This window comes from Hyperolius riggenbachi, chromosome 1 (genome assembly GCF_040937935.1).
Source record: "Hyperolius riggenbachi isolate aHypRig1 chromosome 1, aHypRig1.pri, whole genome shotgun sequence".
Classification (NCBI taxonomy): Eukaryota; Metazoa; Chordata; class Amphibia; order Anura; family Hyperoliidae; genus Hyperolius; species Hyperolius riggenbachi.
In genome coordinates, this window is record NC_090646.1 from 334,413,907 (window position 1) to 334,433,932 (window position 20,026).

Consider the following 20,026-nt stretch of genomic DNA (forward strand, 5'->3'; position numbering starts at 1 on the left):
CCTAGTACTAATAGGGATGTCATATTGACATTGGTGTTTGCTTAATATTGTGATTTGCAGCATAAAAAATCCCTAAGCAGTGGCATAGCTACAAACCTCGGGGCCTCGATGCAGAATTTGGACCCGGGCCCCCCCACCCTACATTAATTAGCCAGGAGTAGGTGCCTCCAGTATAGACAGCCAGGATTAGATGCCTCAGTATAGAAGGCCAGGGATCGATACCTCAGTATAGATAGAAAGGATTAGATGCCTCAGTATAGATAGTCAGGATTAGATGCCTCAGTATAGATAGTCAGGATTAGATGCCTCAGTATAGATAGCCAGGATTAGATGCCTCTGTATAGGTAGCCAGGGATAGATTTCAGTATTTGCAGTATCTGTATAGCGCCTTTCTCCTGTGGGACTCAAAGCGCTTGCGAGGCAGCCACTAGAGCGCACTCAGTAGGCAGTAGCAGTGTTAAGGAGACTTGCCCAAGAAACTCCTTACTGAATAGGTGCTGGCTTACTGAACAGGCAGAGCCAAGATTTGAACCCAGGTCTCCTGTGTCAGAGGCAGAGCCCTTAACCATTACACCATCCATCCAGATGCCTCTGTATAGATAGTCAGGAATAGGTACCTCAGTATAGATAGCCAGGATTAGATGCCTCTGTATAGATAGATACGATTAGATGCCTCTGTATAGGTAGTCAGGATTAGATGCCTCTTTATAGGTAGCCAGGATTAGATTCCTCAGTATACAGGATCTTCTCAAAAAATGTGCATATTGTGATATGTAGTGTGCATTATTTTCTGTAATGTACTGATCAACATTAGACTTTCATATATTTTAGATTCAAATACACACAACTAAAGTAGTTCAAGCCTTTTATTGTTATTGATGATTTTGGCATACAGCTTTTGTTTTTAAGCTGTATGCCCAGGTCAGTCACTTCAGCCGCTGTTTCTGGATCTAAAGTGGGTTCATGCTTCCATCTGCTGAAAAGCTTTATGGAGATGAAGATTTCATTTTTCAGCACGACCTGGCACCTGCTCACAGTGCCAAAACCACTGGTATTACTGTGCTCAATTGGCCTGCCAACTCTCCTGACCTCAACCCCATAGAGAATCTGTGGGATATTGTGAAGAGAAAGTTGAGAGACGCAAGACCCAATACTCTGGATGAGCTTTAGGCCGCTATCGAAGCATTCTGGGCCTCCATAACACCTGAGCAGTGCCACAGGCTGATTGCCTCCATGCCACGCCGCATTGAAGCAGTCATTTCTGCAAAAGGATTCCCGACCAAGTATTGAGTGCATAACTGAACATAATTATTTGAAGGTTGACTTTTTTTGTTTTAAAAACACTTTTCTTTTATTGGTCAGATGAAATATGCTAATTTTTTGAGAAAGCAAATTTGGGTTTTCATGAGCTGTATGCCAAAATCATCAATATTAAAACAATAAAAGGCTTGAACTACTTCAGTTGTGTGTATTTGAATCTAAAATATATGAAAGTCTAATGTTTATCAGTACATTACAGAAAATAATGAACTTTATCACAATATGCTAATTTTTTTAGAAGATCCTGTAGATAGTCAGGATTAGATGCCTCTGTATAGGTAGTCAGGATTAGATGCCTCTTTATAGCTAGCCAGGATTAGATGCCTCAGTATAGATAGTCAGGATTAGATGCCTCAGTACAGATAGTCAGGATTAGATGCCTCTGTATAGGTAGCCAGGATTAGATGCCTCTGTTCTGTATAGATAGTCAAGAGTAGATGACTCTGTATAGATAGTCAGGATTAGATGCCTCTGTATAGATAGTCAGGATTAGATTACTCTGTATAAAATAGTCAAGAATAGGTATCTCTGTATAGGTAGCCAGGCAGAGGGAGGACTCAGCAGCACGGACCAGCAGCAGCTCAGCAGTCTTCAGATACTCACTTTGCCCAAGATCCACGCGCTGCAGCTACAAACTTCTTCCTGTCCTACTTTCCAGCTCACAGTAAGAGTGCCCCCTAGAGGGTGCTCTTAATTTGAGATGGAATACAAGAACAGGAAGAAGTTTGTAGCTGCAGTGAGTGGATCTTGGCAAAGTGAGTATCTGATGACTCCCTCAGCGGAAGCACGGAGCCAGAAGTAGGTGCCTCCAGTATAGGGAGCCAGGATTAGATGCCTTAGTATAGACAACCAGGATTAGATGCCTCAGTATAGACCGCCAGGAGTCAGTACCACAGTATAGAAAGTCGGGGATAGATACCTCAGTATAGAAAGCCAGGGATAGATGCCTCAGTACAGATAGTCAGGATTAGATGTCTTAGTATAGGTAGCAAGGATTAGATGCCTCAGTATAGATAGCCAGGGATAGATGCCTCTGTATAGATAGTCAGGAATAGGTACCTCAGTATAGATAGCCAGGATTAGATGCCTCTGTATAGATAGTTAGGATTAAATGCCTCTGTATAGGTAGCCAGGATTAGCTGCCTCAGTATAGATAGTCAGGATTAGATGCCTTTTTATAGGTAGTCAGGATTAGATGCCTCTTTATAGCTAGCCAGGATTAGATGCCTCTGTATAGATAGTCAGGATTAGATGCCTCTGTATAGGTAGTCCAGATTAGATGCCTCTTTATAGATAGCCAGGATTAGATGCCTCAGTATAGATAGTCAGGATTAGATGCCTCTTTATAGGTAGCCAGGATTAGATGCCTCTGTTCTGTATAGATAGTCAAAACTAGATGCCTCTGTATAGTCAGGATTAGATGCCTCTGTATAGATAGTCAGGATTAGTTGCCTCTGTATAGATAGCCAGGGTTAGATGCCTCTGTATAGGTAGCCAGGATTAGATGCCTCTGTTCTGTATAGATAGTCAAAATTAGATGACTCTGTATAGATAGTTAGGATTAGATGCCTCTGTATAGATAGTCAGGATTAGATGCCTCAGTACAGATAGTCAGGATTAGATGCCTCTGTATAGGTAGCCAGGATTAGATGCCTCTGTTCTGTATAGATAGTCAAAACTAGATGCCTCTGTATAGTCAGGATTAGATGCCTCTGTATAGATAGTCAGGATTAGATGCCTCTGTATAGGTGGCCAGGATTAGATGCCTCTGTTCTGTATAGATAGTCAAAATTAGATGACTCTGTATAGGTAGCCAGGATTAGATGCTTCTGTATAGATAGTCAGGAGTAGATGACTCTGTATAGATAGTCAGGATTAGATGCCTCTGTATAGATAGTCAGGATTAGATGCCTCTGTATAGGTAGTCCAGATTAGATGCCTCTTTATAGATAGCCAGGATTAGATGCCTCAGTATAGATAGTCAGGGTTAGATGCCTCAGTACAGATAGTCAGGATTAGATGCCTCTTTATAGGTAGCCAGGATTAGATGCCTCTGTTCTGTATAGATAGTCAAAACTAGATGCCTCTGTATAGTCAGGATTAGATGCCTCTGTATAGATAGTCAGGATTAGTTGCCTCTGTATAGATAGTCAGGATTAGATGCCTCTGTATAGGTAGCCAGGATTAGATGCCTATGTTCTGTATAGATATTAAAAATTAGATGACTCTGTATAGATAGTCAGGATTAGATGCCTCTGTATAGATAGTCAGGATTAGATGCCTCAGTACAGATAGTCAGGATTAGATGCCTCTGTATAGGTAGCCAGGATTAGATGCCTCTGTTCTGTATAGATAGTCAAAACTAGATGCCTCTGTATAGTCAGGATTAGATGCCTCTGTATAGATAGTCAGGATTAGTTGCCTCTGTATAGATAGCCAGGATTAGATGCCTCTGTATAGGTAGCCAGGATTAGATGCCTCTGTTCTGTATAGATAGTCAAAATTAGATGACTCTGTATAGATAGTCAGGATTAGATGCCTCTGTATAGATAGTCAGGATTAGATGCCTCAGTACAGATAGTCAGGATTAGATGCCTCTGTATAGGTAGCCAGGATTAGATGCCTCTGTTCTGTATAGATAGTCAAAACTAGATGCCTCTGTATAGTCAGGATTAGATGCCTCTGTATAGATAGTCAGGATTAGATGCCTCTGTATAGGTGGCCAGGATTAGATGCCTCTGTTCTGTATAGATAGTCAAAATTAGATGACTCTGTATAGGTAGCCAGGATTAGATGCTTCTGTATAGATAGTCAGGAGTAGATGACTCTGTATAAATAGTCAGGATTAGATGCCTCTGTATAGATAGTCAGGATTAGATGCCTCTGTATAGGTAGTCCAGATTAGATGCCTCTTTATAGATAGCCAGGATTAGATGCCTCAGTATAGATAGTCAGGGTTAGATGCCTCAGTACAGATAGTCAGGATTAGATGCCTCTTTATAGGTAGCCAGGATTAGATGCCTCTGTTCTGTATAGATAGTCAAAACTAGATGCCTCTGTATAGTCAGGATTAGATGCCTCTGTATAGATAGTCAGGATTAGTTGCCTCTGTATAGATAGTCAGGATTAGATGCCTCTGTATAGGTAGCCAGGATTAGATGCCTATGTTCTGTATAGATAGTCAAAACTAGATGCCTCTGTATAGTCAGGATTAGATGCCTCTGTATAGATAGTCAGGATTAGATGCCTCTGTATAGGTAGCCAGGATTAGATGCCTCTGTTCTGTATAGATAGTCAAAACTAGATGCCTCTGTATAGTCAGGATTAGATGCCTCTGTATAGATAGTCAGGATTAGATGCCTCTGTATAGGTGGCCAGGATTAGATGCCTCTGTTCTGTATAGATAGTCAAAATTAGATGACTCTGTATAGGTAGCCAGGATTAGATGCTTCTGTATAGATAGTCAGGAGTAGATGACTCTGTATAAATAGTCAGGATTAGATGCCTCTGTATAGATAGTCAGGATTAGATGCCTCTGTATAGGTAGTCCAGATTAGATGCCTCTTTATAGATAGCCAGGATTAGATGCCTCAGTATAGATAGTCAGGGTTAGATGCCTCAGTACAGATAGTCAGGATTAGATGCCTCTTTATAGGTAGCCAGGATTAGATGCCTCTGTTCTGTATAGATAGTCAAAACTAGATGCCTCTGTATAGTCAGGATTAGATGCCTCTGTATAGATAGTCAGGATTCGTTGCCTCTGTATAGATAGTCAGGATTAGATGCCTCTGTATAGGTAGCCAGGATTAGATGCCTATGTTCTGTATAGATAGTCAAAACTAGATGCCTCTGTATAGTCAGGATTAGATGCCTCTGTATAGATAGTCAGGATTAGATGCCTCTGTATAGGTAGCCAGGATTAGATGCCTCTGTTCTGTATAGATAGTCAAAACTAGATGCCTCTGTATAGTCAGGATTAGATGCCTCTGTATAGATAGTCAGGATTAGATGCCTCTGTATAGGTGGCCAGGATTAGATGCTTCTGTATAGATAGTCAGGAGTAGATGACTCTGTATAAATAGTTAGGATTAGACGCCTCTGTATAGATAGTCAGGATTAGATGCCTCTGTATAGATAGTCAGGATTAGATGCCTCTGTATAAAATAGTCAAGAATAGGTACCTCTGTATAGGTAGCCAGACTCAGCAGCACGGACCAGCAGCAGCTCAGCAGTCTTCAGATACTCACTTTGCCCATGATCCACGCGGATACAATCAGATCATTGTGTTTGCTGATTTTGTCTGCCTTATTTATTGCTCCCATTTGCATTAGCTTTTTCCTTAATGCATATTAGTAAGTGTTGCAAAATTATCTTAATCATTACAGATACGCTATAGTTCAGTACACAGTACAGAACAGTGTCTAAAATTATTTAATCTCTGCCATAATTTTCTTTCTACTGAATTCTTCATGAAGGAGTGCAGAAGTGAGTCTCCAGTTTATAATCTGGATCTTTTTTCCTGAAAATTTTGTGCAGTATATTGGAGTATAATCTCAGTAAGGTTCAAGGCCAATAAGGACATACAAGGTATATGCTAAGAATCTACAGGACACCAAAAAGAAACTGCTATATATGAGGTATGCAAGAGAAGAAAGCATGCAATCTCTCCCCATTGAATTTAGTTTCAAGGGGCTTGATTCACTAAGCTGCGCTGCTACATTATACTTAAGGAGCGCTCCACTGAACCCGCCCAGAGCCCGACGGGTCCAGTAGCTTCAAAGTACGATGTTTCTGCACTTTGTTTGGCCCAGTAGGCTTACTGTTAAGTGACGGGTAGCCTACTGGGCTAATCAAAGTGCAGGAATATCGTACTTTGAAGCTACTGGACCCGCCATGCTCCGGGCGGCTTCAGGAGAGCGCTCGTTAAGTATAACGAAGCGCTCTTTAAACTATCTGAGCCCAGCATAATTTAACTGTGCATGCTATGGCTGCATAGCGTGCGCAGGGAATTATAACACTTCCTGCAGTCATTAAACTGTGCTGCTGTAGCAGCACAGCTTAGTGAATCAAGCCCAAAGGTTTTATTAAATGGTTGCATAAAATTAACAATCAGAAATTGCTACATATATCCCATGCAGGGGAGATTGTATAACAAACAGAGAGGAAAACAGTGACACAATAAAGCGTCACTAAGGGAGAAGTGCATAACATATCTTGTAAAAAATAGGGAAAAGAGTATCGGCAATAACCTCCTACTGACTCTTGGCAGCAAAACAAAGTGCTGAGCGGTTTAAGCATTATTGTTAGACTGTATGGAGGGCATAGCTTAGGAAATCACCATTGAATTTAAAGGGGCACTATGGCGAAAAATTGTGAAATTTAAAATATGTGCAAACATTGACAAATAAGAAGTACGTTTTTTTCCCCAGAGTAAAGTGAGCCATAAATTACTTTTCTCCTATGTTGCTGTCACTTACAGTAGGTAGTAGAAATCTGACAGAAATCTGACAGAAGACAGGTTTTGGACTAGTCCATCTCTTCATAGGGGATTATCAGGGATTTATTTATTTTCAAAAGCACTTAGTAAATGGCAGTTGCTCTGTCCAACTGCCAAAAAACTGTGTAGTGAGCAGGGAGGCTGACCAGCATCATTGTTTAAATCCTTTTTAGGGAATATCTTTATTAAGAATAAAATCCTTGTTGAGAATCCCCTATGAAGAGATGGACTAGTCCAAAACCTGTCACTTCTGTCAGATTTCTACAACTAAGTGACAGCAACATAGGAGAAAAGTAATTTATGGCTCATTTTACTCTGGAAAAAACGTACTTCTTATTTGTATATGTTTGCACATATTTTAAATTTTACAATTTTTTGCCATAGTGCCCGTTTAAGATCCTACAAATATCTACTAGCTGAAGTGACTGCAAACCTCCCTTAAAGTGGACCTGAACTCTTGCATGGGACAAAAAGAAAACATAGAGAAATGCACTCTGTATGTATTTAGACTAGAGCCTGTTCAATCTTTCCTCATTTGTGTCTAATCACAGGTTGTAATCTGATCTCTCCGCAGTGTCACATGACTGCCAATGGCAGAGATGGCAGATAAGCCCATTTGAAAGCACAGACTGTTAACAATATGTCTGCTTCCATGAATCGGGAAGTAGAAACAGTGCAGATTTATTGTAGGATTTGTATCATTTGTAACAAAAAAAGTTTTTTCTTTAAAGGTTATTATGCTGTTGCGTATCTTTTAGAACAGAGAGGACGATCTGAGTTCAGGTCCACTTTAATCCATTTTAGATGAGTTTGAGAGATTGGGAGATGCCTCTGGAGCTATTTGTGGTTCCAATTTTAAATTTAGGTCTTCCTGTATGATCAGATAGCCTTTCATGAATGTGGTTTACTTATTGATGGCGCCCATCAGTGTCACTAACTAATTAGAATTAGGAAGTTATATGTTGCAGGGTTCAGGCAGTAAGGAGCTTTCCTTCAATCTTAATTTTAACTGCAACGAATTTGCCTTCAAGATCTTTCCATGTGTTGCTGTATAAGTCAATGATCTATGGATGGCTTTTGCTACTACTTTGCTATTCCTTTTGCTTTAAAAGATACCTGTAGCCACCTAAAAAAAATTGTATACTCACCTGAGAGGAGGTAATATTCTGGATCCCTCAGAACCTTTCTAGTTTTCTCTGTTTCCCCTTGTTCCACCCCCTGGGCCCCTTTGCAGCAATCCAACTTGAAGACGCCTTCGGGTCTTCTCTGACGGCTTCAGAAGTACTCGTGCCTCAAGTACTTCCATAGATGAGCGGCCCTGTACTGTGCACGTGCAAGCGTTCTAAGGAGGCCTGAAGACGGAACTGGAGGGAGATTCAAACGGGGGACAGTGGGGCAATGAGGAGACTGAGAGAGGACCAGTAAGGCTCTTTAGGATCCAGATTTCTCCCTCTTCTTAGGTGAGAATGTACATTTTTTTAAATCTAGGTGGTTACATGCAAAAAAATGCTGATCTGCTTACCTGGGGCTTCCTCCAGCCCCTTGAAGTCTCTGTGTCCCTTGACACAGCTCCGCTGGCAGTCACTCTTCTGTAGTTTGCTCCGTAGTTAAAGGAGAAGCCACACTTAAGTTTGCATAAAACACCAGTGTTTTTTTCATATTACGTGCATAGCATCATACATTAGTTCCCTAGACTGCCGGCACCTGCTGGAAGTCTATGGGAATTGTACATGCATTGCAATTTTATGTATCTAATGCTGCTGAAAAACTGTGGACTTGCAAACGAATGCACGCATCACCATTGGAAAACGGTGCATGCGATTTTGCATAGCTTTTTAACAAAGAAGAGTTTGCCATGGGAGTTCATCTCACACTTCTGAATAAATAATATAGGAGTAGAATTTTAAACCTCTACATACTGTTAAAGCAAGCTCATAAATAATGTTGTGACAGTTTTGTATATGGCAATATTCTGCTTCATCTCCATTGATAAGAAGGCAATGCAAATTCCACAAAGACTGAATGACTAAATGATAACTTAAACTAGTATTGAAATTCAGAATGCTGAATCTACTTCTGAATTCTAAACTACTAAATCAGCTTATAAAATATAATCTTATTTGTAAATCATAGCAGGGACCCATATTATTGTATCTCCTTACCTGTGCCAATAGCTGGAATGGCCACAGATTGCAGGCCAACATTTTCACAATGTAGTAGGATGTCCTTAACAAGTCTAGAAATGTTGTCTAAGTTGTTACTACAGTTGCAGTGTATAATCCATTTGCATTGCAGATTGCCGGGTCCTGTCATAACAAGTCCTGGAGCAGAAGAACCTAAACATACCAAAACCATCGGTAAATATTACAAAGCATATATTATTCTAACTTCTACCATGGCTACTAGCTGACAGCTGAAAACTTAGCAATTGTAATATTACTACTTACTATATATATATATATAATATATATATATATATATATATATATATATATATATATATATATATATATATATATAAACTATATATATAAACTATATATATATATATATATATATATATATATATACACACACATGTATACCAGAAGTCCAGAGCCCGAAGTTGGCCAATTCAGCATCTGATGTGGCCTGTTTTTTTGGTTACATTTACAGACTTTGGCCAGTCAAATTGCAAAGTGACAGTACCCAGCTTGCCAAGTCTCAGAGAAGAAGTCTTTGCTGAACTGCTGGCCCCTTTGCCCCATGTCCTTCTGTCTCTCCTGGCTCAGCTATCAGAGCAGGATTCACACTAGCCCCTCTGCTCTGCATCCTGCTGTCCCTCCTCTCTGTGTGTGGCTGGCTGTTGCTTCTGCCCCCACTCCACCATTGGCCCCTCTGCTTTGCATCCTCCTTTCCCTTCAGCTTGGCTATTTGAGCAGGATTCATGACAGACGCCCAAATTAAGGTAGCCATACTTTGTAGCCTACTGCACCACTAACTCCTCTCTATCATGGACTTGCACAGGCCAATGGTTGGAGTAGAACGGGTGGGAAAGATGCGCTAGACAGACGGGTAGCTGTAGCAAGAAGAAGTAGTATGTTTCAAGTTGCTTGCTGAGCACAAGGGTCACATACCACCGCCACCGCACTGTGTCCTCCTGTCCCTCCTCTCCATATATGGCTGGCTGTCCTCCTGCTCTCCTCCGTGTGTAACTGTTCTCCTCTATTCCTCCGCTCTTACTACCATCTTCGAAACTTGGGCAGTGGAATCCTGTCATTTTGCGTTCTAGCTGGCCAAAGTCCAGAAAAAGAGCCCAGAAACATGTACTAGACACATCATCCGGATAGTTTGTAAATTGACTGGCCATATCTGGAAGTAGACAGACTCCGGATTCTGTCTTATACGCCGGGTGACTTTGATGCTGGGTGATACACGATGCTGATACGCGATCCGCATACGGGACATGCTGATGATTACGCGATGCGCATACCAGGAGCTGGAGATTCAGCGGTCACTGCATATGCTGGGAGACAGCTCATCACTCAAGCTGCAAGGTCTGGGATACCCAGGGTATGGAGGAAAGAGATCGCGCTGTGAACATAAAACACGCCTCTTCCACCTGTCTGGCCTGCCCTATCCTGTTACCGCCTCTCAGATCTCGCTGCTGAGAACTGTAGTGAAGCGGCACAGGCAAGGCCAGACGGGTGAAAGAGGCGTGTTTTATGGGCACAGCACAATCTATACTTCCATAGCTCTCTGATAAACAGGGAGACAGGGAGAGCTGACCAATCCACTTTAAGACAGGTAGAGCTGACCAATCTGCTTATGGAGAGGGAGAATTGACCAATCCAACCAGTCAATCATTTGTATACTGTTATATACTGGGTACCACATACAGTACAGCACCAGTATCTGTTTATACATAGCATTAGTATTTAATTTCTTTTTATTTTTATTTGGTGTGCGTTGGAAGAGGGGTAGTCTTATATGGTGAGTATATCCCAAACTCTATATTTTAACTGGAAAAGTTGGGGGGGGGGGGGCGTTTTATACACCCAGTCGTCTTATATGCCGGAATATACGGTATATACAGTGGTGTGAAAAACTATTTGCCCCCTTCCTGACTTCTTATTCTTTTGCATGTTTTTCACACTTAAATGTTTCTGCTCATCAAAAACCATTAACTATTAGTCAAAGATAACATAATTGAACACAAAATGCAGTTTTAAATGACGGTTTTTATTATTTAGTGAGAAAAAAAACTCCAAATCTACATGGCCCTGTGTGAAAAAGTGATTGCCCCCTTGTTAAAAAATAACTTAACTGTAGTTTATCACACCTGAGTTCAATTTCTGTAGTCACCCCCAGGCCTGATTACTGCCACACCTGTTTCAATCAAGAAATCACTTAAATAGGAGCTATCTGACACAGAGAAGTAGACCAAAAGCACCTCAAAAGCTATACATCATGCCAAGATCCAAAGAAATTCAGGAACAAATGAGAAAACAAAAGTAATTGAGATCTATCAGTCTGGTAAAGGTTATAAAGCCATTTCTAAAGCTTTGGGACTCCAGCGAACCACAGTGAGAGCCATTATCCACAAATGGCAAAAACATGGAACAGTGATAAACCTTCCCAGGAGTGGCCGGCCGACCAAAATTACCCCAAGAGCGCAGAGAAAACTCATCCGAGAGGCCACAAAAGACCCCAGGACAACATCTAAAGAACTGCAGGCCTCACTTACCTCAATTAAGGTCAGTGTTCACGACTCCACCATAAGAAAGAGACAGGGCAAAAACGGCCTGCATGGCAGATATCCAAGGCGCAAACCACTTTTAATCAAAAAGAACATTAAGGCTCGTCTCAATTTTGCTAAAAAAAAATCTCAATGATTGCCAAGACTTTTGGGAAAATACCTTGTGGACTGACGAGACAAAAGTTGAACTTTTTGGAAGGTGCGTGTCCCGTTACATCTGGCATAGAAATAGCACAGCATTTCAGCAAAAGAACATCATACCAACAGTAAAATATGGTAGTGGTAGTGTGATGGTCTGGGGTTGTTTTGCTGCTTCAGAACCTGGACGTCTTGCTGTGATAGATGGAACCATGAATTCTACTGTCTACCAAAAAATCCTGAAGGAGAATGTCCGGTCATCTGTTCGTCAACTCAAGCTGAATCGATCTTGGGTGCTGCAGCAGGACAATGACCCAAAACACACCAGCAAATCCACCTCTGAATGGCTGAAGAAAAACAAAATGAAGTCTTTGGAGTGGCCTAGTCAAAGTCCTGACCTGAATCCTATTGAGATGTTGTGGCATGACCTTAAAAAGGTGGTTCATGCTAGAAAACCCTCAAATAAAGCTGAATTACAACAATTCTGCAAAGATGAGTCGGCCAAAATTCCTCCAGAGCGCTGTAAAAGACTAGTTGCAAGTTATCGCAAACGCTTGATTGCAGTTATTGCTGCTAAGGGTGGCCCAACCAGTTATTAGGTTCAGGGGGCAATTTCTTTTTCACACAGGGCCATGTAGGTTTTGAGTTTTTTTTCTCACTAAATAATAAAAACCATCATTTAAAACTGCATTTTGTGTTCAGTTATGTTATCTTTGACTAATAGTTAACGGTTTTTGATGAGCAGAAACATTTAAGTGTGACAAACATGCAAAAGAATAAGAAGTCAGGAAGGGGGCAAATAGTTTTTCACACCACTGTATGTATATATATACATATATGTATATATGTATATATATATATATATATATATATATATATATATATATATATATATATACACACAGTATATACTGTATATGTGAATATTCAGCCAAAAATTTAGATTTTAGGGGTCTTCCTGTGGTGTCTTCTCCCCTGAAGCCACCCCCAAAGCCCTAAATCAGCCACCTTCACCCATTTGCGCATAGCCCGGCCCTCTGAAACAATGCCATTCTGTTTTCTTTGTCTCAATAATGAAAACAGAATGGCGTTTTTCTTCAGGAGGGCAGGGCTGCGTGTCAGAAGCTGCCTGATTTCAGTCTTCGGGGATTTCTTCAGGGTAGAAGGCACCAAGGGTAATTATAACTTTCCTTTACAGGAGGTCTCCTGATGTCTTAATTTTTAGATAGATATCCGCTTTAAGGACACCTCAGCATCAACTCAGAGACCATTGATATCCCTTTATCCTAGGCATGCGTGTATCAACACATTTTCTGACCAACTCAATCACTTTTTTTACATCTGCCAAACATCTGTTGCCTCCAACATATCAAATTGATTTACTACAGCTTTTGGAAACTTTATCGAAGTATCAGCCTACATACGCAGAAGATGTATGGTTGCCTTTCCTAAATGTTTGGAACAATCTATCTGACAAGTTCCATCAAAACTTATGTGCAAGTGTACCTAGAGGAACCGATGCTTTTGAAGACAAAGGGCCTGATGCAATTGTCAGACTCGCCAGCCTTAAACGCTGGTGAGTCCGATAATCAGGCGACAATAAAGTCGCCTGATCCAATTGCATTTAGCCCTAGGCAGGGTGTTAAAAAACTCGCTTGGGCGATATTATCACCCAGCATGTTCCTTACACCCTATCCTATTGCACTTTGCATGCCTCCGGGAAGCGACGCTTCCCGGCAGACATGAGCGTTAGCTTAGACCTGCAAAAAGCAGGTCTAAACATGCTAACGCACGTCATCGCCGCTGCATCTGGGGGTCTACTTTAATAAGGAAACCCCCAGAGTTCCCCGCTGGCCACCGCTAGTCTGTACAACCACCCATGTAGCTGCAAAGATAATTGTAAGCAATTTCCCTCCTGCCGCTTTACACCCGCCGGCCGCCGCATCTTGCCGCAAATCCCCGCTGTGTAATTACAGTGTATGAGTTACTGTAATTACACTTGCTAATAACAGAGTCCTGGCAAAGCATCTTTGAATCAGCCGCCGGGACTCCCCATTGGTTCACAGTCTGGACCAATGAAAATGGCTCAGCCTGTGAACCAAGGGGGAGCCCCGGCAGCTGATTCAAAGATGCATTGCCGGGACTGTTATTAGCGAGTGTAATTACAGTAACTCATACTCTGTAATTACACAGCGGGGACTTGCGATGAGATGTGGCGGGTGTAAAGCGGCGGTAGGGAAATTGCTTCCGATTATCTTTTCAGCTACGTGGGGGGTTGCAGAGACGAGTGGCGGCCGGCAGGGAGCTCTGGGGGTCTCTTTATTAAAGGATACCCCCAGATGCTGCGGCGGATGTTCGGCGGGTGTGCGCATGTGTGGGGAGCGAGGCCGTTGTGCTGATGGACAGCACCACAGGGTAAACCTCGCTCCCCATCGCCCGGTAATAGGGAGCATCGCTCAGGCTTACGCCTGAGTAATGCTCCCTAACGATCAGCCATCGTGTGAGTGAAACTGGAAATAGGATTTGCCGGCAATCCTCGTGTGATGGCAAGGTGATAAGTAGCTTGCATCTGAAAGCTACTTATTACCTGGAATAGCATCAGGCCCAAAGGGTGGTCACACCAACTATATATATATATATATATATATATATATATATATATATATATATATATATATATATACATGTTCTTTGCATAGCTGAATGTGCTGACGACAAAATCACACAACATTTATCAATGGAAAGCACAATGGAAAGCAAATGTCCTCCTTGCACAAAGGCAGAAGTAGCAGTCCTCCTGCTGCTGGGTTGTTGCTCTCCTACGGCCTCCTTCACATCTTCTGATGTACTGGCCTGTCTCCTGGTAGCACCTCCATGCTCTGGTCACTACGCTCACAGGCACAGCAAGCCTTCTTTCCACAGCTCACATAGAGCATTGGATGAGCTGCACTACCTGAACCACTTGTGTGGATTGTAGACTTCATCTCATGCTACCACAAGAGTGAAAGCACCGCCAGCATTCAAAAGTGAACAAAACATCAGCCAGAAAGCATAGGAACTGAGAAGTGGTCTGTGGTCCCCACCTGCAGCACCACTCGTTTATTGGTGATGTCTTGCTAATTGCCTATAATTTCCACCTGTTGTGTATTCCTTTTGCACAGAAGCATGTGAAATTGATTGTCAATCAGTGTTGCTACCTAAGTGGACAGTTTAATTTCACAGAATACATATATATATATATATATATATATATATATATATATATATATATATATATATACAGTGGTGTGAAAAATTATTTGCCCCCTTCCTGATTTCTAATTCTTTTGCATGTTTGTCACACTTAAATGTTTCTGCTCATCAAAAACCGTTAACTATTAGTCAAAGATAACATAACTGAACACAAAATGCAGTTTTAAATGATGGTTTTTATTATTTAGTGAGAAAAAAAACTCAAAACCTACATGGCCCTGTGTGAAAAAGAAATTGCCCCCTGAACCTAATAACTGGTTGGGCCACCCTTAGCAGCAATAACTGCAATCAAGCGTTTGCGATAACTTGCAACTAGTCTTTTACAGCGCTCTGGAGGAATTTTGGCTGACTCATCTTTGCAGAATTGTTGTAATTCAGCTTTATTTGAGGGTTTTCTAGCATGAACCGCCTTTTTAAGGTCATGCCACAACATCTCAATAGGATTCAGGTCAGGACTTTGACTAGGCCACTCCAAAGACTTCATTTTGTTTTTCTTCAGCCATTCAGAGGTGGATTTGCTGGTGTGTTTTGGGTCATTGTCCTGCTGCAGCACCCAAGATCGATTCAGCTTGAGTTGACGAACAGATGACCGGACATTCTCCTTCAGGATTTTTTGGTAGACAGTAGAATTCATGGTTCTATCTATCACAGCAAGACGTCCAGGTTCTGAAGCAGCAAAACAACCCCAGACCATCACACTACCACTACCATATTTTACTGTTGGTATGATGTTCTTTTGCTGAAATGCTGTGCTATTTCTATGCCAGATGTAACGGGACACGCACCTTCCAAAAAGTTCAACTTTTGTCTCGTCAGTCCACAAGGTATTTTCCCAAAAGTCTTGGCAATCATTGAGATTTTTTTTTAGCAAAATTGAGACGAGCCTTAATGTTCTTTTTGATTAAAAGTGGTTTGCGCCTTGGATATCTGCCATGCAGGCCGTTTTTGCCCTGTCTCTTTCTTATGGTGGAGTCGTGAACACTGACCTTAATTGAGGTAAGTGAGGCCTGCAGTTCTTTAGATGTTGTCCTGGGGTCTTTTGTGGCCTCTCGGATGAGTTTTCTCTGCGCTCTTGGGGTAATTTTGGTCGGCCGGCCACTCCTGGGAAGGTTTATCACTGTTCCATGTTTCTGCCATTTGTGGATAATGGCTCTCACTGTGGTTCGCTGGAGTCCCAAAGCTTTAGAAATGGCTTTATAACCTTTACCAGACTGATAGATCTCAATTACTTTTGTTTTCTCATTTGTTCCTGAATTTCTTTGGATCTTGGCATGATGTATAGCTTTTGAGGTGCTTTTGGTCTACTTCTCTGTGTCAGATCCTATTTAAGTGATTTCTTGATTGAAACAGGTGTGGCAGTAATCAGGCCTGGGGGTGACTACAGAAATTGAACTCAGGTGTGATAAACTACAGTTAAGTTATTTTTTAACAAGGGGGGGCAATCACTTTTTCACACAGGGCCATGTAAATTTGGAGTTTTTTTTCTCACTAAATAATAAAAACCGTCATTTAAAACTGCATTTTGTGTTCAATTATGTTATCTTTGACTAATAGTTAATGGTTTTTGATGAGCAGAAACATTTAAGTGTGACAAACATGCAAAAGAATAAGAAGTCAGGAAGGGGGCAAATCGTTTTTCACACCACTGTATATGTATATATATACATATGTACAAACATACATATATACATATATACATATATATATATATATATATATATATATATATATATATACATACATACATACATACATATATATACATACATACATACATACATACACACACACACACATACACACACATACATACATATATATATATATATTCAAATGTCTTCTAAGGCATTATATTTTATTAATTTACAGAATTGTTACAAATATTTTAATTATTTATAATATTTTTATTATTTATATATTAGGCTTACTACTCGTCAAACAGGCCTTGTAAAGAGAAACTGAAGCAGGTCAAAAAGAAACAGTTAGTTATTTTCCTCAGTAGAAGGCAGCCTCTGGATAGACCAGAAGCTTCCTTCATCATCCTCAACCCCACCGATCCAGCACTGGGACCCTCTGAGCCTATGCCTCTAAGAATATCCAACAAGGGCTTTTGTTGCAGCACTCCCATCTGTGTACAAATGTGGCAGTACTGCACATGCTGAGTACAGTCTGCATCTGTGCCGTAGCATGAAGCTGCTTGTGCACGGCTTTTACTGAGGAGGCACTTTGTGCTACTAGACACACATCGACAGAAGCATGGCTGCAAGCAAGAAGGGAGTCCCAGACAGCAGTCGTAAGGTCGAGGAGGACATGGGGAGTCTCTGAACCATCAGAGACCTAGACCTACTAATCAGGAAAATAGCTAACTTTTTTATTTTGGAAAGTCTCGGGTTTGCTTTAAGCTTCACCTTGTTCTTTGTATCTTGTACATACCTCGTTTAGCTTCTTCTAGAATGCTGGGTCCTGCTGCTCTGAAAATGGCATGAGCCTCAGCTGATAAACACAAAAATTATATTAAGCTTTAAAATACAATTTGTTAAATAGCAAATATGTACTGTAAATCTATACTCTAAAAATCTTATAATAATAGCACCTCTTTTCCACAGGCAGTTTTGTGCTCAGCAAGCAGTTACCGGGAAGCAGTGTGCAGTTACTAGGCCCATACACCTAACGATTTTCCCGACGATATACAGCCGTTTCGGTCACAGTGATCGAAACGGCTATGAAATCGCTGCGCACACTGCTGGCAGAACGATGGATTTCCGTCTGAAATCCATCGTTCCTGTCGACTCCCGTCAATCCATCCGTGCGGAAGATTTTTTTCGAACGCCGGCGGGTTGGGAGTGCGTCGATAGCGGCGTTCGAATGCCCGACGACCGATGCAATACAGCGGGTATACATTACCTTCTCCAGCCGGCGCGAGTCCCGCTGTCACCGCTGCTCCATCTCCACGCTGGTCTGGTCTTCGGCATGCTTCACTTCTTCCTGCCCGGCAGGAAGTTTAAACAGTAGAGCGCCCTCTACTGTTTAAACTTCCTGCCGGGCAGGAAGCAGTGAAGCATGCCAGAGACCAGACCAGACCAGAGCGAAGACAGAGCAGCAGTGGCCAGGGAACTCGCGCCGGCGGAGCAGGTAATGCATGCGGGGCGGGGAGCGGCGGCAGCACCACCACCACAGATTGTGAACGGTTTCAGGCTGAAATCGGTTCACAATCTGTTTGCAGTAAAGGTGGCCATACGATCCCTCTCTGATCAGATTCGATCACAGAGGGATCTATCTGTTGGTCGAATCTGATGGCAAATCGACCGGTGTATGGCCACCTTTACTCAAGTCAAGAGACAGGATTATTGGAAAAAAACAAGATATACATGATTCTGCAGCCTAAACTGTGCGACAAGTTTAACCTTTGCCAGTCTCTATACTGTGTTACACTTTAAAAAAATTAATATTTATACAGTAAAACCTTGGATTGAGAGTACCCTGGTTTAAAATCGCTTTGCAATACAAACAAAAATTTGAATTTTTTACTTGATATACAAGCAATGTCTTAATATACAAGCAAAAAAAGTATACATGCGTCACGTAATCACAACTGAACCGATACTTATTTTTTCTGGTGCTGCAGGATTGTAATTAATCTGAGTGTAGAGACTGTGCCAAGTCACATTTCCATGAAATCCTCAAAAGTAACTGTCATTGAATAACTTCCGTGTTAAAGCCATACAAAAAAAAAAAAGGTTGGGGCGAGCCAACAGAAGGCAATTATGCTGTTAGTTATAGTGAAAGTCTTGTTTACATTTTTATGCTATGCTATTTTACTATAACTGTTTTTGGATTGTGGAACAAATCAATTGGGTTTCCAATAATCCTTATGGGGAAATTTGCTTTGATATAAGAGTACTTTTGGATTACAAGCATGTTTCCAGAACACACCATGCTCACAAAAATATATATATATACACACACAAATATATATATATATATATATATATATATATATATATATATATATATATATATATATATATATATATATATATATTTCTCAATTACTGATTGAATTACATTACGGGATTCCCGGGTAATAAATTAATTAGATTTCCCGGCAGGTGAGAAATGAAGCCGGCTCCTTGGCTCTGGCTCCTCCCCCTGCCCACCTCCTATTCTGATCTGGCTGCCGGGGACACGCGCATTCCCCCGGGGTCGTTTATCACAGCAGGGAATCCTGCAGTTCGTTCCTGCTTCCCTGATGCGACGAACAACTTTGGGGGGATGAGTGTGTCCCCGGCTGCCAGAGGTCGAAAGGACGGGGCAGGGGGAGGAGCCAGAGCCGAGGAGCATTACTCACCCACCAGGAAATCTAATGTATTTATTATCTGGTAATGTAATTCATTTCTCACATTGGCCGCAGTGAGATGACCACCTCTAATTTTGACCGGCCAGAACCCGAAGTGACCAGACTTTGGGTTATGGCCATAACATATATATATATATATATATATATATATATATATATATATATATATATATATATATATATATATATCGGCCTCCTTGAAGTTTTCCACATTTTGTCACATTACTGCCACAAACATGAGTCAATTAGAATTCCACATGAAAGACCAATACAAAGTGGTGTTCACGTGAAAAGTGGAACTAAAATCATACATGATTCCAAATTATTTTTACAAATAAATAACTGCAAAATGGGGTGTGCGTAATTATTCAGCCCCGAGTCAATACTTTGTAGAACCATATATTGCTGCAATTACAGCTGCCAGTCTTTTGAGGTATGTCTCTACCAGCTTTGCACATCTAGAGACTGAAATCCTTGCCCATTCTTCTTTGCAAAACAGCTCCAGCTCAGTCAGATTAGATGGACAGCGTTTGTAAACAACAGTTTTTAGATCTTGCCACAGATTCTCAATTTGGATTTAGATCTGGACTTTGACTGGGCCATTCTAACACATGGATATGTTTTGTTTTAAACCATTCCATTGTTGCCCTGGCTTTATGTTTAGGGTCGTTGTGCTGCTGGAAGGTGAACCTCTGCCCCAATCTCAAGTCTTTTGCAGACTCCA

General features: G+C 41.3%; 1 protein-coding gene across 2 annotated transcripts in view; it reads right to left on the reverse strand.

Moving 5' to 3' along the window:
• The window catches only part of LOC137510705 (protein mono-ADP-ribosyltransferase PARP14-like), a 179,156-nt gene that overhangs the window by 62,041 nt on the left and 97,089 nt on the right, over positions 1 to 20,026 (reverse strand). For both annotated transcript variants that reach the window (XM_068233925.1, XM_068233926.1), the window contains exons 10-11: positions 17,379 to 17,438; positions 8,980 to 9,153 (exon numbers count right to left, since the gene is read on the reverse strand). In XM_068233925.1, coding sequence (XP_068090026.1) covers positions 8,980 to 9,153; positions 17,379 to 17,438 — 234 coding nt within the window. The remainder of the gene's footprint in view (positions 1 to 8,979; positions 9,154 to 17,378; positions 17,439 to 20,026) is intronic.